This window comes from Astatotilapia calliptera, chromosome 17 (genome assembly GCF_964374335.1).
Source record: "Astatotilapia calliptera chromosome 17, fAstCal68.1, whole genome shotgun sequence".
Taxonomy (NCBI): domain Eukaryota; kingdom Metazoa; phylum Chordata; class Actinopteri; order Cichliformes; family Cichlidae; genus Astatotilapia; species Astatotilapia calliptera.
Genome location: NC_137438.1, coordinates 18600078 through 18622500, shown reverse-complemented (window position 1 = coordinate 18622500; position 22423 = coordinate 18600078). Strand labels below are relative to the sequence as shown.

General features: G+C 41.5%; 1 protein-coding gene across 4 annotated transcripts in view; it reads right to left on the bottom strand.

Annotated features, from left to right (window-relative positions):
* The window catches only part of lrp6 (low density lipoprotein receptor-related protein 6), a 51706-nt gene extending 29283 nt beyond the window's left edge, over positions 1 to 22423 (bottom strand). For 2 of the 4 annotated variants that reach the window (XM_026146611.2, XM_026146612.2), the window contains exons 1-2: positions 22044 to 22423; positions 16730 to 17126 (exon numbers count right to left, since the gene is read on the bottom strand). In XM_026146611.2, the coding sequence (XP_026002396.2) occupies positions 16730 to 17126; positions 22044 to 22098 (452 nt within the window). In that variant the 5' untranslated portion in view covers positions 22099 to 22423. The remainder of the gene's footprint in view (positions 1 to 16729; positions 17127 to 22043) is intronic. The other 2 variants (XM_026146613.2, XM_026146614.2) reach the window with 1 other exon arrangement.

Sequence of the window (22423 nt, the reverse complement as noted above, 5' to 3'; positions counted from 1 at the left end):
GGGGGATCATAGAGGTTGCTTAAAAGACGTTGGAAAATTAAAAGATCCTGGAACACTTCATATTCTTTAAATCTTCAGAATTACTATAATCATTTTTATAATGCAGTCATCAGCCCATCACATGTGGAGGGAGTTTATCTGTCCACAAGCTCACGGCTGAGGGGTCTACCTCCTCTCTGCAGAAACAACATTTTCTCCCCTCATCCATGACTGAGTGGAGCTGGCGTGTTGCTGCTGCAGTACCTTCGTCTGGCTTAGTAACCGCTGGAAAAACAAAACAGCTGCTGCGGCAACAATGGGCCTTTGTGAAACGCACGCAACCAAACAAAACAAGAGAAAACAGGGACGACTGCATTGGAGAAGGAGCCTCAGAGCGCGCTGCTGCCGAGCTAATGAGACGCACAGTGGGGACTGCGGCTGATTAAATCAGAAGCTGCTGTCGTTGTTTTACTGGAGCGTAATCACAGCTTTGTTCAACACTGCTCTTCATCCTGCCAAGTGTTCCTCACTCATGTTGGGAGCGTCATCAATCAGATCACATCCATGTTTAACATTTAAAACACGTTTCCTCCATGTTTCAGCCTCTGTCTGGACCAAATTCTGCCGCTTTCTCTCAAAACACAAGACAGTAAAGCTGAAAAAACGAGCTTCAGTTGATCCTCACTTCCTCTGATTAAATGTTTGTTTGTCTGCACTTGGCCATATTTTTTATGTTCACAAGACGTGGACAAAAATAGAACATCTGCATACACTAGCTTGGCTCAAAGATTCAGTCGGTGTGTGCTGTCATTTACCTGTTTTTAACCTGGCATTGGTTATCAAATCTTGACATGATCAGTTTTCTCAACATGTGGCTGTCTGTGTTCACAGCAGCAGAAAGAGGATGAAGGAAAATATTCAGCTTTAGTCACAAAACCAGCCGATTACCATCTGTGAACGAGGTGTACAGACTTTTAAATAATCACCTGTCCTGTTCACTGGATTCTGCAATAGTCTTTTATAAATTACTCTGGGTTTTAAACATGCTGGGTAACCTTTTCCCAGATTAAATGCTTTTGATATTCAATGTTTGAACAGACTGTAGCATAACTTAAAAACTGAGATGTTCCTTGACTCTCTGGAGGCCTCAAACAGCCTGCAGACTTTTATGTGAAAGACTCTGGATGAATTTAAAATCCAAAGGATGCCTCTCCTCTACTGCTAGCATCATCAGTGAGCAACACTAGCTAACCTCAGAAACGTAGGTCTCTAAACATTAGCGAGTGAAGAGCTCTGAGCACAACAAACTTCACTCATGGTCAGAACTAACAGTCAGCACGTCGGTCGTTACAGTAACGGCCGGTTAGCTGTAACTGGGTGGCACAGCATGTTTCTGACACTGTTAGCTTCATCATATCCAGGTCATCTTCCCTAACATTACTCTGAAGCTCAGGTACACAGTGTAAACTCTGCTCTGAAGAATCTTGAAATGCTCTGACACCGCTGAAAATAAACAGATGAACACTCGTAGTTTTCTGTTAATATCCAGGTGAGGCTTCGGAGCCAAAGGCAAAGTGAACAGTTGTTGGCAGAGTACTCCAATAACCCGGTTTCATCAGACAAACAACTCAAAAACAAACCAGACAAAAACAAGAGTGGAGCTCAGAGTGAAGTATCAGAGAGGGATCAGCCTCCTGCATGTGCCAGCGGCTCGGCGAGACTTTTATCTCCAACACAGCGGTGGATCAAACAGCGAGCGGGAAGAGTTTCCATGAATAGAAACCCAAGAGAGAAGAGAAGGGAAGACGGTGAGAGGCAGCGCGACGGGCCCGGATTTAAATAAAACTAATGAATACATTACAGGCCTCTTTTATCTGCACCCTAATGGATTTACATCGTAATCCAACCTCTCCCAAGAGGAAGACGCTGGCAGCACTGGGAGAGGGAAAGAGATGATGAAGGACAGGAAGAGGAGTGAGTGCTGGCCATGACAGTGTCGAGGCCGCGAGCTTTGGCGATGAATTAGGATCAGCAGGTGGAAGATGCTCAGGCAGAAACATCAAACTTCAGGAACACAGGAGAGTTTGAAAGAGCCGTAAAACCCATTTTAACAATTTAAATCAATAAAAATCACCTTTCAAGCAAGAAACTGCTAATTGTCATCTGTTTTAGACTAAAGTGGGAATTATTTCCAAACAAGCTTTTGTTAAATAATTTTTATTATTTTCTATTTTTATTAAATTCTGCAGTAAACTCACAGGCACATCACCCTGAAGACCACAGTCTGTGTCCCGTTTGGACCTTTGTGTTTTACACTTCATCTTTTTGTACTTCCACTTTCAGTTGCTGGTTAGGTTTAGGAAAGGCTTGTGGTTTGGGTTTAGGCCACAGTTGTAATCTTGTACATTGCAAAATGAGACGGTCCAAGGGCAACAGCCCCGTCTCACCGACGCCAACGCAGGACACTTTGTGGGTAAATGAAACTTTCAGAAAACTACATTATTTCACACCCTGGGAGTAGCAGAGTCCTTCCTGGCTCAAATGGGGCTCTGATGCTTAACATATTTAACAGAAATCTGCTTCTTCCTGCCACGACTGACTACCTGATAAACAAAATGTCGATTACATTTAAGCAAATAACTATACAATTAACAAATCAGCAGATTATTAGTATTTTTCATTTTCCTTTTGCTCTTTAGTGGGTGCCAAAAATAGAAATACACAGGAAAAAAAACTCACATCCACCAGTTTTTAAATGATCCTTAAAAAGAAAAAGAAGAAAAAGTGTCCCGACAAAAGGTTTGCACACTACTAATCTTTCCCACCATTTACAACAATGTCTAAAAGTGCAGTATGAAGAGTGTGTGAAACTGCGTGCTGTATACCAGAGCGCAAAGTCTTCCCAGCCTCTTGCCTGGAAACAAACCATCTTGCAAAACTCATATACTCGTGCTGTGCCATACGAGAGAAAAAGTAAGAAGTAGGATGACTAAAGCAGGGGCCTATCATATCGCTAAAGACAAGGTCGCCATCCCATTTTTTGCACAAAGTACTAGATGATATACATCTACAGCTGTATGTTAATAAAAGTCCCTTTGTGATATCTGGGACACGTAGCTCTCAGGGCTCTAGAGTGCAACCAATTTGGTTTGATCACACATGGGACCTAATTTCTCAATGGTGCGACTAAAAAAAAAAAAAAAAAATAATAAAAATCCTAGTTGCGACCAGGCATTCGAGTAAAAATAAATAAATAAATAAATAAAAAATTCTGTCTCCGTGTGTGTTCAACAACAGCCACAGATTATGCACATATTGTGGTCTAAACCAATCAGAGATAGTCAGGGGAGACCTCTCTGATTGGCCGTGGTCCACATATCCTGTCAGCCAGTGCAGGGGGATAGACAGAGGTGACTAGGTGCTGCAGGTTTTGTCACTCTCCAGCAAAAATTCACTGAACCAGCAACAAAAGATCCAAACTACACTTCACATTTGATAAACATCGTCATCAATTCCCTCTTACTTTTGCCGTTTTGCTTCCACCATGATAAAGCTCACACTTCCTGCACAGCTCTCTCTCTCTCTCACTTCAAGAACAGTTTCCCATCTCAAATCTCCGTTTTCTGCATTATTTGTTCGCTTATTACCCACTAGTCTAACGTTTACAGCAATGTTTGCTGCTGGGTTTTTTTCCTTCCCAAAAATGACCTCTGACAAGAAAGCCTCAATTCTGCTGTTCAATGCAGAAGAAATGTAAACTTTTTAAAATGAAGCTAAATTGCAAAACTCTCAGCTGTGTCTCTAATAAAGCCTATGTAACTTTGCTTTGGTTTACTTCAGCAAAATCAGGTAATGTTCAAAATTCATGCTTTTCTTCCGTTTTTGTTCTACTGCACTTTCAAGACAGTTACCTGCTATAAAAGCCATGCTAGGAAAATCTCCTTCATGTTTATCTGTGTTTTATCCTCAGTTACTTTGACAAAGAGGCATCTGCTGTGATGCTTACACTTCTGATGAAGTCTCACAAGTGTCAGTACTGATCAGTGATCAGAATTATAATATTTGTGACTCAAAACTGAATCGAATTGAACAGGGAATCGAATCGGGGACCGAATCGAATTGGGATCTTGTGAATCAGAATCGAATGGATTATAGAAATCAGTGACGATACCCAGCCCTAGTGAGTAGCCTAGGCCCGAGAGACGTGGATGTAGCTGTGGGTAATAAGAAAAGATGAAAAGAAAGATTGATAACTTTTTTGTGAAGTAAAGCCTGATCCATCTGAAATTCATAGCCAGTCCTCTGACACGGAGCCATAAACCTCTCAGGTTATGTCTAACACTGGTCCGGAGACGGCATCAGATAATGAGCCACAAACGATCGACTCCGAGCCAGAGCGCACTGAAAGTAAAAGGGGGAAAGTGTATACATTTCAAAGACAGTGGCTTGAGCAGTTTCCCTGGCTAAGATAGAGTAAAGCTGAGAATATGATGCACTGCATTTACTATCGTGAGTGTGGAAAGACCATGGCCAGCAATACTGCATTTGTGACTTTGAATTGAAATACTTAAAAAACACAGTGTATCCAGGAAACACATTATATGTCACGATAAATGCACTGCCCAACTGTCCCCCTCTCTCCACTGCCTTTCAGGGGCAGGCAGCAGCAAGCAGTTCATTAAGTTTAACATTGCCAAAGCACTTTAAGCACAAGCACTTTTTCAATAGCTTATCTTTCCTGTAGAACTGTGCTCCAAATAAAGAAATTTGTTTTGACAAGATTCTTAGTTAATCATTTACAAATCAATCTTGTCTGTATGGACAGCAATTAAAAAAAAAAAAAAAAAAAAAAGTGAACATGTGAAAGTGCAATGTTAAGCGATGCAGCTGAAAAATTTGGGTGCGCCTAACTCTTGTGCTGGTGCACATAAGAAAAGAAAAGAAAAGTTAGGCGCACCAGCGCAACCATGGCAATAGTTAGTCTAGAGCCCTGGGTTTGACTAAGAACTGTCTTTTTAACCCTTACATATGGGGTAAAAAATATATATATACATATATCGAGATACATAATAAGGTTGGGCAACTATTGACGATAGGCTGACGATAGCCTCAGCCTATGGTCGATCACAGTTTTGACTATGTTAAAAAAAAAAAAAAAAAAAGAGAACGAAACATTTTAATTAAATAAAAAACCACAATGGTGAGGAGGGAAAAAAAGAGCAACTGGCATATTTTTTTCCACTATACAGTGGTCCTTCGTTTATAGCAGGAGTTACATTCTAAAAATAACCCGCGATAGGTGAAATCCAAGAAGTAGCCAACTTTCTACAGCAGTGGTCCCCAACCCCCGGTTCGTAAGTCGTTTGGTACCGGGCCGCGAGAGTTGAGGCTCAGGTGTGAAATGTATGGTTTTCAGGGTTTTTATCGGTTTTCAGCGTTATTTTGTTATCGTTTACTCGGTTTTCCTTGGTCTTTTCATGTGTGTTATGAATAAATTTTCTTTTTTTTTTCGGTACCGGTACTAGTTTTATTTTATTGTATTTATCCGCAACACCTTGAAGGCCGGTCCATGAAAATATTGTCGGGGATAAACCGGTCCGTGGCGCAAAAAAGGTTGGGGACCGCTGGTCTACAGCCAATCAGGACGCAGAACACAATGTGCTGTAAGAAAAAAGAAAAAAAAAAAAAACATGCAAAAGAACATGAAAAAAATCTGTGAAACAGCGAGGCCGCAAAAGGTGAACCGTATTATAGCACGGGACAACTGAAGCCGTGTTAACAGGCCGGTCCAGTGTTTTTCTGTCGACCTCGACCTAACAACACATAAGTCAAAAATCAAAACGTCTCTTCCAGGGAACATGAAAGAAAAAAAAAAAAAATCTCTGGTGTAAAGTGAAGTCTTTTCTGCTATTTGGTGCATCTCAAATAAATACACCAAAATGTATTTGACAGGGAGAAGCACATTTACTTTATCAGGTTTTAGCAATTTGTTTAACAATATTACCAGCGGTCCTGAAAACGCGTTCTAAAGTGTGCTTGTGGCTGGTATACACAGCTATATGTGTGACATCAATGTGAAACGTTTTTCATGCATTTTCCACCAAGCCAGTGGATCATCTTCTCCGTCTACAGCCTCCACACTGAGGTAATAGTCCATTTCTATCTGCGCCTTCTCCTCCAGTGTGCAATTTGGCAATTAGTTCATCCATGTTTGGACTTCTTCTGTGCTCTAAATTAGAGATGGACCGATCCGATATTACGTATCGGTATCGGTCCGATACTGACCTAAATTACTGGATCGGATATCGGAGAAAAATAAAAAATGTAATCCGATCCATTAAATATCACGAAAGCACCTCACAAAACTTGCAACACGCCGTAACTCACCTCAGAACGTTAGCACGTCGGAGCAGTATGCATCACGTGATAGAGCGGCTGTGGCATGTAGGACCTGTCGGTGGTCTGGATAGCATTTGGAGCTTCGCTAGCAACCCGGCATTTCATCTCCGACAAAGTTATCCCGAGAGAAGTAAAGCAAGTGTGTAAGTCCATCTCTGAATGTAAAGCATTCCTGCGTTAAGCTTAACAAGCGACTGCCTCTCCTGCTGCTACTTCAATCATGAAACTGCTTAATGATCAGCTGATCGGCTTTTCTGTCGCGAGTCAGTCTCTTTTGTTTGTTTTTGGCCCACTTTGCACCAGAAAGAGGAAACCAGCGGCTGAACAACAGCAGCACGTTTAAGCTTGATAAGCTGTTGTTAGAATTTATTTAATATTACTTTCTACACCAGGATCTTTTTCTACGTAGCTGACGCTGGTAACTGTGCAGGGGCGGATCTAGCAAAGTTTAGCCAGGGGGGCCGATAGGGCATTAACTGGGAAAAGGGGGCACAAAGACATACTTTTCTTTCTTATTCTCATTTAAAATGTCTACCTTTTAATAAATAATTATCTGACACCCAAAGTTTTAATTTGATGTAAAATGAATAGAAGTCAATTACTGTATATAGTAACTATTAAGTCTAATATATATACCCTAGTAAGCTATAGTACTTTTTCCTTTGGGAAGGTACCATCTGTGCAGTCTGCAATTTTGTTGAAGAAAGATGTTGAATCTATTTAATATTTCTTGAAAAATAATTGATTTCTGTGCATTTTTTTTTTCACACTGCATCAAATTAAGGTTGATTACGTCGATTAAACATCATGAGGTGGAGCGTGAGGGGTGGTTCCCCATTTCTTATTTATTTATTTTTGTTGCTGGGAGTTGGAACCCTATTAGTTAGGTTGCTTAATATTTATGCTAAGTACTCTTTAAAATACCAGAATAGGGAGGATGGTGTAGGTTTAAGTTTATTAGATTGATCAGTATTGCTGAACTATGAAACATTTTTTTTGTATACAGGTATAACAGAATAGCTTTAGTGTAGTTGTTGTTTTAAACTTGAGTATGAACTTATACAAAATGCAGCAAGATATTAAAAAAAACAAGTTTTGTTGATTAAAAAACACTATATCGGATTCATATCGGTATCGGCAGATATCCAAATTTATGATATCGGTATCGGACATAAAAAAGTGGTATCGTGCCATCTCTACTCTAAATGCACAAATCAGTCCGTGCATTATTACATTGCTCCGCCCATCAAAAAGCTTGCGCATTCGCGATTATATCGCATATCGTTAGTTACTGGACTGACGATTGTTGGTTGTAAAATTTTTACATACCACACAACCTTAATACATATTACATATAGGGCTGCCACGATTAGATCGACTATCAAAATCGTCAACGACAAATTTAATAGTTGACGCGCCGTTTAAAGCCTTGTAAGATCATGAAAGATGGAGGAATAAGTAGTAGGATTTAACAGTGTAATAACAGTCTGAAACAGAAGATGGCAGCACTGCATGTACAAGGATGCCAGCGGAGGATGCATTTGAAGCTCAATTACGTTACAGCGACGCAACGAAGGCTTTCCAAATTCGAAGACTTCTGCAAATGCAGCCGACAAATGCGTCCTACTTTCCCCCAGATATGAAGGATGGGTCGGGTGAATCCTTTGTGGCCCAACTTATCCCAGAATTCATAGCACGGCTCAGCCAATTTCAGTTTCCAACAATAGCGGCAGCTACTTAGTTTTAATATTACTCTTTCTGGGTAACAAAATAAACTTTTACCATATTTTCAGGCAATAATGTAGCTGTGTAAACTTCAAATATCTGCTCAGTTTATCAAGATATCACATATTTGTAAAAGTGCTGCGATGTTTTCGGAGACATCGGTTACCCACCAGCCCGATAGCTAGCCGGGTTCAAGGCTCACTAGAGCCGGCGAGAACAGCGGACTCCCGACAAATCGTTTTCAAACCCCCCACGGTCTTTTGCTACTCAGGTTAAACATGATATATAAGGCACTTAGATAACTTAAAACTGTTATTGTTTGGCTTTTTTCAAAGTTTTATTTGTTCCTGAGTAAATCCGTTTGGCTGAGATTAAAGTTACAGTTTTCACATAGCTGAATAAACGTCAAACAGAAAACTGATTAAACCGAAGTGTGAGATGGTCGACAATTTACTCCAGTGTCCTGTTATATTTTAGATAGCAAGGAGCAGACGGCTGAGTTCATTAAACTCCACTGAGACAATCTGCAAATTTCATTAAAAGTTTAATAAACTATCATCTGCTCTTTATTTTTAGTTAGCACATACCTTAAACACTTCAAGCTGTAAGCTAATGATAGTTATATAAGCGCAGATGCATGCTGATGCAATAAGCTGTACTTTTTACATCCAATAGATGCATGATCTGATTAGTCGACTAATCGCAAAAATAACCGGTGACTAGTCGACTATCAAAATAATCGCTTGTGGCAGCCCTAATTATATATCACCATCCAGCTAAAAAATATCGAGATGTGAATTTTGGTCTATATCGCCCAGCCCTAGATAAGCATGTCCCACCAGATATCCTGCATTTTATTTGTATTTTTTAATCCATCTGAGACAAAGCAATGAAAATATTACTGGACAATCTTCTTGTTCTTATTTTCAAAGCTCAGCTACCAACCAGCTAGCACTGCCACTCCCTGCATGTTGTTCCCTTACCTTTAGACTGTAGTGGGGACGCCTCTTAATTTATTGTCTTAGTCACATTGTCTTAAATACAATAAGAAAAGAACAATAAGTAATTAGTAACACACTAACAACTAAGAGCATCACTACGATGCATCATTCTGTTAGGATGTATGTAACTTACTGCGCAAGTGTCCTGGGGGAGGCATGGCTGCACACATTTGGGAAAAGGGGGCAGAAGTTTTGTGTGTGGGCTTTTCGGTTGTTGTAAAAGGAAGCTGTCCATTAAAGGTGGAATTCTAATGTCAAGTGTGAGATTATTGGACTATCAACTAGGGATGGAACGATCCGATATTACATATCGGTATCGGTCCGATACTGACCTAAATTACTGGATCGGATATCGGAGAGAAATAAAAAATTTAATCCAATCCATTAAATATCACGAAAGCACCTCACAAAACTTGCGACATGGCATAACTCAGCTCATAACCTTAGCAAGTCCGAGCAGTATGCGTCAAGTGATAGAGCGGCTGTGGCGTGCGAGACCTGTCGCCGGTCTGGTTGAGCATTTGGAGCCTCACTACCAAACCAGCATTTCATCTCCGAGAAAGTTATCCCAGAGAGAAGTAAAGCAAGTGTGCTTTACAAACATCTCAGAATGTTTGTAAAGCATTCCCACGTTAAGCTTAACAACCAATATATGGAGCGACTGCCTCTTCTCTCCCCCTCTCCTGTTGCTATTTCAATCATGAAACTGATCAATGATTGGCTGATCGGCTTTTCTGTTGCGACTCCCGTCTCCCTTGTTAGTTTTTGGCCCATTTTGCACCAGAAAGAGGAAACCAGCAGCTAAACAACAGAAACAAAAATTAGAATTATTTAATATTACTTTCTACTAGGGCTGTGCGATATGACCAAAATCTCATATCCCGATATTAAGACATCTATTGTCCGATAACGATATAAATCACAAAAATGTAACATTTTCTCTAAATTCTGTGAATCTCTGGCAGCTCAAATTGCGTGAAGTGTTTCCAGCTGGGCGTCGCGTACCTGGAGTCGAGTGTTTTAACTGATGCATGAAACTATACATTTTTAGACATAAGTTGTAACGGCCGCCGTTTTCTTTGTGTGTATTTATTACACAGCGTGCTGCGAGGAAAAGCCTGTTTTAACGTTTGAGTCTAAGGTTTATTTTTTAGCACCTGACGGCTCTTTTTTGCTTCTCATCTGTAAACACTGTGCATCTTTCACGTGATTCAGTTTATTTTGAAAAGTCTCAACAGGATCTTGAGCTTTATTGTGAAAGGTTTATGTGGAACAAGCGGACATGCAGTGGTTTTACCATCGTTGTTGCTAACGACAACGAATAAAAACAAACGCTTGTCTGTCTGTAGTGTGGTTATATTAAATGTAAGAGAAAGAGAGAACGTTAAGAAATTAACTACAGTGACCATCAAAATAATGAAAAAATATTGCCGTAAACTGTTTATTTTGAGACACGACGAAATAAACAATAGCGTAAATGAAACGATAGACGTTTTTATATCGTCATCCGATATATATTGTTATATCGTACAGCCCTAATTTCTACACCAGGATCCTTTTTTACGCAGCTGACGGCTGGTAACTGTGCAGGGGCGGGTCTAGCACAGTTTTGCCAGGGGGGCAGGTAGGGCTTTAACAGGGAAAAGGGGGGGTACAAAGAAAAACTTTTCTTTCTTATTCTCATTTAAAATGTCTAGCTTTTAATAAATAATTATCTGAATCTTACACCCAAAGTTTTAATCCGATGTAAAATGTATAGAAGTCCATTACTGTACAGTGGGGCAAAAAAGTATTTAGTCAGCCACCGATTGTGCAAGTTCCCCCACCTAAAATGATGACAGAGGTCAGTAATTTGCACCAGAGGTACACTTCAACTGTGAGAGACAGAATGTGAAAAAAAAAAATCCATGAATCCACATGGTAGGATTTGTAAAGAATTTATTCGTAAATCAGGGTGGAAAATAAGTATTTGGTCAATAACAAAAATACAACTCAATACTTTGTAACATAACCTTTGTTGGCAATAACAGAGGTCAAACGTTTACTATAGGTCTTTACTAGGTTTGCACACACAGTAGCTGGTATTTTGGCCCATTCCTCCATGCAGATCTTCTCGAGAGCAGTGGTGTTTTGGGGCTGTCGCCAAGCAACACGGACTTTCAACTCCCGCCACAGATTTTCTCTGGGGTTGAGGTCTGGAGACTGGCTAGGACACTCCAGGACTTTCAAATGCTTCTTACGGAGCCACTCCTTTGTTGCCCGGGCGGTGTGTTTTGGATCATTGTCATGTTGGAAGACCCAGCCTCGTTTCATCTTCAAAGTAGGGTGACCGTGGCTCAGGGGGTTGGGAATCGCATCTGTAACCGGAAGGTCGCCGGTTCGATCCCTGGGCTCTCTGTCCGGGTCGTTGTGTCCTTGGGCAAGACACTTTACCCTACTTGCCTACTGGTGTTGGCCAGAGGGGCCGATGGCGCGATATGGCAGCCTCGCTTCTGTCAGTCTGCCCCAGGGCAGCTGTGGCTACAACTGTAGCTTGCCTCCACCAGTGTGTGAATGTGAGAGTGAATGAATAGTGGAATTGTAAAGCGCTTTGAGGTTCTCGAAAAAGCGCTATATAAATGCAATCCATTATTATTATTATTATTATTAAAGTTCTCACTGATGGAAGGAGGTTTTGGCTCAAAATCTCACGATACATGGCCCCATTCATTCTGTCCTTAACACGGATCAGTCATCCCGTCCCCTTGGCAGAAAAACAGCCCCATAGCATGATGTTTCCACCCCCATGCTTCACAGTAGGTATGGTGTTCTTGGGATGCAACTTCGTATTCTTCGTCCTCCAAACACGACGAGTTGAGTTTATACCAAAAAGTTCTACTTTGGTTTCATCTGACCACATGACATTCTCCCAATCCTCTGCTGTATCATCCATGTGCTCTCTGGCAAACTTCAGACAGGCCTGGACATGCACTGGCTTCAACAGCGGAATACGTCTGGCACTGCGGGATTTGATTCCCTGCCGTTGTAATAATAATAATAATAATAATAATGATAATGGATTGGATTTATATAGCGCTTTTCAAGGCACCCAAAGCACTTTACAATACCACTATTCATTCACTCTCACATTCATACACTGGTGGAGGCAAGCTACAGTTGTAGCCACAGCTGCCCTGGGGCAGACTGACAGAAGCGAGGCTGCCATATCGCGCCATCGGCCCCTCTGGCCAACACCAGTAGGCGGTAGGGTAAAGTGTCTTGCCCAAGGACACAATGACCAGGACAGAGAGCCCAGGGATCGAACCGGTGACCTCCCGGTTACAGATGCGATTCCCAACCCCCTGAGCCACGGGGGGTTGAGTTGTAGTGTGTTACTGATGGTGACCTTTGTTACTTTGGTCCCAGCTCTCTGCAGGTCATTCACCAGGTCCCCTGTGTGGTTCTGGGATCTTTGCTCACCGTTCTCATGATCATTTTGACCCCACGGGATGAGATCTTGCGTGGAGCCCCAGATCGAGGGAGATTATCAGTGGTCTTGTATGTCTTCCATTTTCTGATGATTGCTCCCACAGTTGATTTTTTTCACACCAAGCTGCTTGCCTATTGTAGATTCACTCTTCCCAGTCTGGTGCAGGTCTACAATACTTTTCCTGGTGTCCTTCGAAAGCTCTTTGGTCTTGGCCATGGCGGAGTTTGAAGTCTGACTGTTTGAGGCTGTGGACAGGTGTCTTTTATACAGATGATGGGTTCAAACAGGTGCCATTCATACAGGTAACGAGTGGGGGACAGAAAAGCTTCTTACAGAAGACGTTACAGGTCTGTGAGAGCCAGAGATTTTCCTTGTTTGAGGTGACCAAATACTTATTTTCCACCCTAATTTACAAATAAATTCTTTACAAATCCTACCATGTGAATTCATGGATATTTTTTTTTTCACATTCTGTCTCTCACAGTTGAAGTGTACCTCTGGTGCAAATTACTGACCTCTGTCATCATTTTAAGTGGGGGAACTTGCACAATCGGTGGCTGACTAAATACTTTTTTGCCCCACTGTATATAGTAACTATGAAGTCTAATATGCCCTAGTAAGTAGGGCTGGGCGATATATCGAGTTTTTAAAAAATATCGATATATTTTCATACGAGATATAAGATGTGACAATATCGTTTATATCGATATAGTCTATGTTACGTTATAATTATACTTGTGGAGCCGCAGGTTTGCCTCTCTTTCATCCACTTTTGTCTCTACGCAACGTTACTCGGCCTCGCCTCTCCTTCACTGAACACAACTCCGCCTCCCCCATAGCTTCACCTGCAGGCAATGACAAGATGAAAGCTTAAAATCTCCGTTAGCGAGTTACCGTGCGTGGGGCTGGGCGACGTCAACGTGTTAGCGAGCTAACCGCGCCAACGACATGCAGCCCGGAGGGGCTGCACGGCCTAAAATCCTTTCATTTTCTCAAAAATCGACAGTGCACCTTATGTATGAATTCTGGTTGTGCTTACTGACCGCGAACAGATTTTATGTGGTACACAGCGCTCAGCAATCTGTCAAAAAATGTTCTAATATGACTTTGCTAAGCTACGGAGCTGCACCGCTTGATGGATTGTCGGAGGATTACGGCTACCGAGGAGGAGCCTCGCGGAGTGATACGTACTGTGTGTGTATAAGGACCACAAATGGCACCTGTTCAGAGACGTGGTGCAGCTGTGAAATCTGTCTCTTTGTTATTATGCTCAGCGTCTATTTTGACTGCACAATTGTGAGCTTTTTGTTATGCACAAAAACAACATTGTTTTCTTTTATTTATGGACCATGATTATTTAATAAATGCTGATAATTTATTTTTGAGTAATTTCTTCATGTACATCTACGCTGTATGTAAATAAAAGTGCCCGTGTGACAGCTGGGACACAGTGTGACTAAGAACTCTCTTTTTGTTCTTAACTTATGGCTTTAAAAAATTTTTTTTAAAAAAAATCGGGATATATATCTTATATCGCCATCCAGCTAAAAATATCGAGATATGAATTTTGGGTCATATCGCCCAGCCCTACTAGTAAGCTATAGTATTTTTCCTTTGGGAAGGTACCATCTGTGTAGTCTGCAATTCTGTTGAAGAAAGATGTTGAATCTATTTAATTATTGTAGAAAAAAAAATTGATTTCTGTGCATTTTTTTTTTTTTTTTTTTTTTTACACATGCATTGAATTTAAGTTGATTGCGTCGATTAAGCATCACAAGGCGGAGGGTGGGGGGGGTGGTTGCCTATTTTTTTTGCTGGCAGTTTACAACCCCGTTAGTTAGGTTGTTTAATATTTCTGCTAAGTACTCTTTAAATTACCAGAATAGGGATGATGGTGTAGGTTTAAGTAAATTAGATAGATCAGTACTGCTGAACTATGAAATATTTTGGGTGCAGTGTATTTTTTGCATACAGGTATAACACAATAGCTTTAGCAGGGCTCTAGACTAACTTTTTGACATGGGCGCACCGGTACGCCTAACTTTAAAAATTTAGGCGTACCGGCACAAAAGTTAGGCGCACTCAAATTTTTCAACCGCATCGCTTAACACCGCAGTTTTACATGTGCACTTTCTTTGGGGGGGGAAGTCCATACAGACAATATTAATTTCTAAATTATTAACTAACAAACTTGTGCTTAAAGTGCTTTGTCAATATTGTAGAAAATGTTAAAAACTTAATCATCATCTTGGCCTCCTCTGACGACCTGTTTGCTGCTGTCTGCTGCTGAAAGGCACTGGGGAGAGGGGACACTTGGGCAGTGCATTTACTGCAGCATATAATGTGTTTTCTGGATACACTGTGCTTTTTCAGCATTCAAATATTGATGGCACCGTGTCAGAGCACTGGCTATGAATTTCAGACAGATCAGGCCTTAACTTAACAAAAAAGTTATCAATAGTTCTTTTCATCTTTTCTTATTACCCACAGCTACAGTACATCCACTTCTCTCAGGCCTAGGCTGCTCACTAGGGCTGAGTATCATCACTGATTTCTATAATCCATTCAATTCCGGTTCTCAAAGTCCTGATTTGATTCAATTTAGCCTCAGACAGTCAGAAATATTATAATTCTGATCATTTATCAGTACTGATACACATGAGACTTCATCAGAATTGTGAAAATCACAGCAGATGCCTTTGTGTGAAAGTAACTGAGAATAAAACACAGGAAAACATGAAGGAGATTTTCCTGGTCTGGCTTTTTATAGCAGATAACCTTAAAAATATTCTGCAATTTTGCATAATTTTAAGAAATTTAAATTTCTTCAGTATTGAACAGCAGAAATTAGGCTTTCTTGTCCGAGGTCATTTAAGTGAAAAAAGAAAAAGCGCTGTAAACAACGCTAGACTGGTGGGTAATAAGCGAATGAATAATGCAGAAAACAGATTTGAGACGGGAAACTGTTCCTGAAGTACAGAGAGAGAGAGAGCTGTGCAGGAAGTGTGATTTTTATCGTGGTGGAAGCAAAACAGCAAAAGTCAGAGGGAATTCATGACGACATTGATCAAATGTGAAGCGCAGTTTGCTGCTTCTTTTGCTGCAGGCTCGGTGAATTTTGGTTGGAGAGAGGCAAAACCTGCAGCTCAGAATCAGCGCAAAAAGACGTAAACACAGCGCGGACCCGAAGAATCGCTAAGCTCCGACAGCGTGTCCGTGTTCAGGCCGTCGGGTGAGAAAGCCGAGAAAGACGAAGCTGATTCTGATGTGTTGGGTCCGCTCCGTGTTTAGGTCTTTGTGTGGAATCCGTTAATGAATTGATATCGCTTTATTCAAGCTACTCACCTCTCTCTTCCACCTGCACTTTCAACTGGACCACGGCCAATCAGAGAGGTCCCGCCCCTGACTATCTCTGATTGGTTTAGTCCACGATAGGGGCATAATGTGTGTCTGTTGTTGACCACACGGAGAGTTACAGAGATTTTTTTTTTGTTACCGGAACAGTTGGTCGCACCTGTGCGACCAAATATTTATTTTTAGTCGCACCACTGAAAAATTTGGTCGCATTTGCGACCAAATTGGTCGCACTCTAGAGCCCTGCTTTAGTGTTTTGTTTTTTAAAACTTGAGTGTGAACTTGCACAAAATGCAGCACGATATTAAACAAAACAACAAAGTTTTATTCATTAAGAAAAACACTATATCGGATTCATATCGGTATCGGCAGATATCCAAATTTATGATATCGTTATCGGTCATAAAAAAGTGGTATCATACCATCTCTACTATCAACATGTCCTCCCCAAGAGGACAATGAATCACCCCCTCCCACAAAAGAGAGATAACAAAAAAAATCCTCAAGTGTTGACCCAACCCCCCCCCCAAAGACCAGCTGCTAACATTTTGGCCTAAAGGGGAAGAACCAAAAATGCCTTTTTCAGACAGAAGAAATTATTATTAGTTTGAACTAGGAATCATACAAAGCTCCAAGAACAAAAACAGAGCTGGAAAGAAGCAGATCAGAGTAGTGTAACATCATCTGCCAAACCTCTCAGTAACCTTCAAATGGATCAAGGATCAACTCGGAACCAAACCACCAGCTACATCCTGACATTCTTCTCCTGCAGGCCGGAAACCAGCCAGATGATCAGACTCACCCTCGTTCTGGATCCAGGGCGATGGCTCTCGGCTGGTCCAGCTCCTGCCAGAACAGAACCTTCCTCAACGATCCGTCCAGCTCAGCCACTTCAATCCGATTGGTTTCTGAGTCTGTCCAGTAAAGTTTACTCCCTAACCAATCACACGCCAGTCCATCTGGGGAGGCCAGACCTGATACCACCGTCTCCAATGCACTAGCCCCCGACTGGTTGAAGAAGGTGCGTTTGATGGCCTCCTCGCTCACATCACTCCAGTAGATGAGGCCCTTGGAGAAGACATAGTCCACAGCTGCGGCGTCCTCCAACCCTCCAACCACCACCGTGGCGTTAGCCTTCTCATGTGCCGCATCCACGAGCCGAAGATCTCGCCTATTCGCATATAGTAATAGAGGCTCACCTGGAAGACACGGAAATATCATTAGGATTGCACATATCAAAAAAACAAAGACATAAACATAGTTTTACAACATAATGCCTCATGAAACTGCCCTGAACCTCCACCGTTTGGATGTAAACAACAGATGTTTCAGAAAGCAGCAGCCATGCTGTATTCCTAGAATATTTAAAGGTAGAATGGGAGAGAGAGCCTTCAGTTTTCAGGCACCTCTTCTGTGAAACCAGCTTCTAGTTTGAATTTGGGAAACAGACACTATCTCTGCTCTTAAGATTAGGCTTAAAACTTGCCTTTTTGCTAAAGCATATAGTTAGGGCTGGATCAGGTGACCCTGAATCCTCCCTTAGTTATGCTGCAATAGGTGTAGGCTGCTGGGGGATTCCCATGACGCATTGAGTATTTCATTTTCAGTCACCTTTCTCACTCAACATGTGTTAATAGACCTCTCTGCTGAATCACACTTGTTATTAATCTCTGGCTTTCTTCCACAGCATGTCCGTCATCCTGTCTTCTTTCTCTCACTACAACCGTTCGCAGCAGATGAGCCTGGTTCTGCCAGAGGATTCATCCGGTTAAAAGGGAGTTTTTCCTTCCCACTGCGCCAAAGTGCTTGCTCATAGGGGGTCATAATTGTTGGGGGTTTTTTCTCTGAATGTATTATTTTAGGGTCTACTTTACAATATAACGTGCATTGAGGCGACTGTTGTGATTTGGCGCTATATAAATAAATAAAATAAATCGAATTGAAAATTGAATTGAATCATGCTTCTTTTCCTTTAACACAATGCTGGTGCTTAATCTAGAACTGGTTCTGATTGATCCCAGTGCCAACCGTCAGGTGCTACCTGAGCATGAGGTTAGAGCAACTAGAATCAGTGATTTCAGGAGAAATACATCAGTCATCTCCACTATGATTTGCTTTCCATGGAAATTATCCAAACTTCATCTAGAATTGTTATATAATCCTTTTTAAACTGTCAAAATGTAGACTGGACTCTGGACTCTTAAGCAGCTCCAGCAGCACTACAGATCTGCATCTGGGAAAAGATCCGGATCCAGTGCCAAACGTGGGACTGTCTGCATGTCTCCACCAAAAACGGTTGGTGTTTGTGCAAAAAGAAAAAATGCAACACCAGCAGAACACGGCTATCGAGGATCTTCTTTAAGAACGTCACCAGTGACTGCAGACCCAGCCCACACATTGTGTCCACCATGACATCTGAGACAGCACTGCTCTGTGATAGTCATCTCTTGAACCTCTTGAAATGCGGACTGGTTCCCAACAAACACTAATGCAGAACCAGCTCTGTCCCAGCAGCAGAAAAAGTGTTACCCACGCTGTGGAAATATGGTCCAATAAGAGGCCCGCCATCTTCTCAGCAGCCATGCCTCCCCCTTTAGCCTTGATGTTTTCTGTTCAACAACCTGACTGAAGCAGAACGAGCTCTCAAAGCGAGCAGCGCAGTCCAAGCATGACACGGCGTGCTGACGAGCAGCCAGAGACTCTCAGCGGCATCCTGGCTCTGAGCCCAACCCACAATCTGACACATCGAGGCGACCATGAGCCCCACGGCACCCGCTGCCTGCTGGCCTGTTTTCACTCCACTCGAAGGGGGTGGGGGTGGAGGGGGGTTTCCTTCTCCAAATATTTACTGAACCAAGACATCAAAACTTCAATTTCAGGTCCCTCCAGGCTGCTTACAAGCCGAACCGTGCCAGGAGGAAACATGAGGAAATCCGACTCTTGGGACTCGCTGACTGCACACAGAGCTGATGTTTACCTCCATTAATCTGCTGAGCGCGTCTTCACTGACTGACTGATCGTTCTACAAATAGAGACAAATGTCCAACATCAGAGCCCAAAATAATCAAGACACTGCAGACACAGCTGAAAGCTGCAGGTAGTACACGGACTGTGAGCAACCACGCGTGAGGTAAAGACAAAACTGTCAGCCTCAAATTTCAATCTGATAAGTTTACGTCTAAAAAAGAAACTGAGCGAATGGGGTTTAATACTATTAGACTTACTTTTCTGAGTTGCTTTTGAGCCTGAACCCATCTTATATCGCAACATCAGTTGGAAAGAACTTAATTTGTTACGTAAAGTGACTTTCTGCCGTCTCTTATTCTCAAGAGGTTAAGAGCGTGTAGCTCAACACGTTTGATCTGGCAGACTTTTTGAAAAATAATCAGAAGATCAAAATGAATCAATGAAAGAACAAACAAAATCCTTCATTTCCAGTGCATGTGATGATCTGAGCTGCGATTGAAGGTTTGGGAGAACCACAAAGATTTTTAAACTCAAACTGGGCGGTCTGAAGTTTGGGAATGTCTGGTTTACAGTGAGGTGTCAAAAAACTGCACTTAAATTATCCTTGGCAGAAAAAGTTAAACAGACAACCTGAACTACGACATCTCAGCCGCTTGGTGAGGTCATCATCCACACAGTGAACAGACGCTCGTCTGATCAGTTCATGGGTTTGACCGTGAAAAGTTACTGTATGATCATTTTAACTCTTCTAACTCAGCAAAGAGCTGGACTTATTTACAGGATCTGTACCCATATGTGTTGCCATATTTTCACAATAGTGGAGATTTGCACGAGTCACCTGCAATAATTTTACTTACCCTGTTTTTCTTTCATTCATACTCACATTTAAATATAAAGTTTAAATGAAGCTGAAACCTAAACAAAACTCATGAATAATCAAAAAGGGAATTGATGGAGAAACTTCAGGCAGAATATATAATGACTCCGGTATGTGTATGATCTGATCAATAACCACCCAATCATCAGGCTGCCTTACCACCGCGTCCCATTTAAGTCGTGAGTCAGAAAAAGAAACTCGAGAATGCAGGTGGTGGGATTAGTTAAACCCAGCTTTTTTAAACTTGGCTCTAGTGCTGAACCGCAGCACAGCAAAGAGCAACGTGAACACTCTGAAGCCTCTGTGATCTACATACGTCATTGCTTCATTAATATTTTTAATCCTCAACTTAAACTCATTTTATAACGAGTTTAGGTTCTCTAGTTTAGTTTTATTCTGTTCATAATGTTTTAAAGATGTTATTAAAAAAACAATATTAGATTCATGTCCTTTATAGTGAGTGCTGGCCTAGAACTTGCGCAGAAAATTGTCTTTCTAGCAATTTTTTTCTATAATTCCTCGCTCATTATCAATTGCTTTTAATCACATTTTTTATATATAGCCTTTATTAATAATCTGAGTTTAAATGAGTGTTTTCCGTTGCGTTGGTACAACTTGCTTATTTCAAATAAATATATTTTAATTCCCACTTTTTCTGTCTTTTATATTCCTGATGTACAGTGAATCAATGTTCATTCATCCCAGATGCAGAGTCTATAGAAACAAGTCATAGAAGACAAGAAACAAGATAAAAACTAATCAAATACGCCCCAATCACCATCCCACAAAGTGATAACAACACCAGTGTCTCCACAACAAAGACTGACAAACATGCAGCTCCAAATCTTATATCTGTTAATCCCACTCAGTGTTGGACTTTGAATTCTTGCTGCAATCTGAATTTAACCAACTGTTAAGCATTTGTTCTGGTACTGAAGATCCAGAAATGCTCATTTAAAAGACACTTACACCTTACATTTGTGCTTTGGTCTCATTTTATCCTTAATATATAATAAATTATACATTAAGGACATTATTATCATCACCATTTTTTAAACTGTTGCAACAAAAGAAATTACCAAATATAGGATAAAGACAGCATTTTGAATATTTATCTGATTGTCCATTTCTGGTGTAATTTGATAGCAAAAATATGGGGAAAATAACTAAATACATAGCAGATAAACCTGATATTTAAAAATATTTGTTTTACAAATGTTTAACACACATAATTATTGGGTAACAGTTTGACACTGAAATCTGTGTAATGAATATGTGATATGATAAATGAATGTCTCTCACTGACCTATAAACTTTCTTTACATAAGATGGCTTTATGGGTTTTATTTTTCATCCTCTAGTGTTTACTGGATATTATCAGGAGCTCCTCAGACCAAGATGATGATCTGTATGATATCGTAAGTGTGAGATGTACTACACAAATAAAGTTAGCCCTGTTCAGTTGCTGTGATATAGTATTTCTGCTCTATTGCACAGCCGTGCTGTGTAGCAAACACTAAACTAAATTTAACGGAGCATTTTTAATGGCGATGACACCTTCATGAATTTACTTTATTCGGTTTACTTTTCTAAAGAGATCCGCCTCGGACTCATTCTTTACATCCTTTAGATCCAGCTAGCAGTTCGCTTTCATTGTAATCCGAGTTTAGAGGGGGTTTTTTTCTTTTTTTTTGCAGTTTTATTGTTTCTTTACTGTCAGATTTATACAAATACATTCATTTCTCACACGTGTCCAGCCGTGTAGCTGCTGTTTTGTGTGTAATACTGTACATTTATTGGCCTTGCTTTTCTTTATTCTGTTCATTGTTATCAATAAAGTTATTTTTCCATGTAGATGGTTTATTAGCTATTAGCTCCCTGATGCTAACCAGCTCGCTCCCTAGCATTTGTTATGCTAACTGCTGTTGAGCCCGATCCAGCCTGTTTTTAAGTTACAAAACACAACCAGGAGCGACCAACTGCGCCAAATACATATTCCCGAGACAAAGGGGTGCGCTGGAAGGGAAGCTGGCGGTGCTGTGAGTAGTCTCTGGTGGGGTATTTTCCAGCTAACAGGGCTGTTTGTGGTTTCTCCTCCAGCAGCAGCAGGCTAAGCTAGCTCGCTCCACTCGGGAGAAATCCGACCCGGAGGCCGAGCTCCAAACATCCACAGAGAAGGGAAAAAGCTCCCCTGGGCTGCTAACAGCACTTTTTCGCGTCTTTTACGCGAGGGGACGTGTGGGTAAAAGTCACAGTGTGGACACAAACTCACCTCGTATGAGAAAACAAAAACTACACAACAACAGACTCCGCAGCGCAACACCCATCTTTCTCCCGATTCTCGGCCCAGCCGCGGCGGCTCGTCAGCGGAGTATTCCCATTGCTGCGGCCGCTTCCTTGGCTAAAAAAAAAGCGGATTTCCCAGAATATTCAGGTCGATGTTCGGCTCCGGTTCGCATTACACCGTGCCCGCTTCCATCCCGGCTGGCTGCTCGCTAACTGCGTCGGATAAACTCTCGGTGTCTCACATTGTCCTGCAGGAGCTCCGTCGTCTCCTTCCGCTGTGAGGAAGCTGCCCCCCTTCTCCAGCCTCCGCCTCCACCGCCACCTCGCTGCCCGGCTTTCTATTGTTGTTCCGCCTCACAGCCGCTG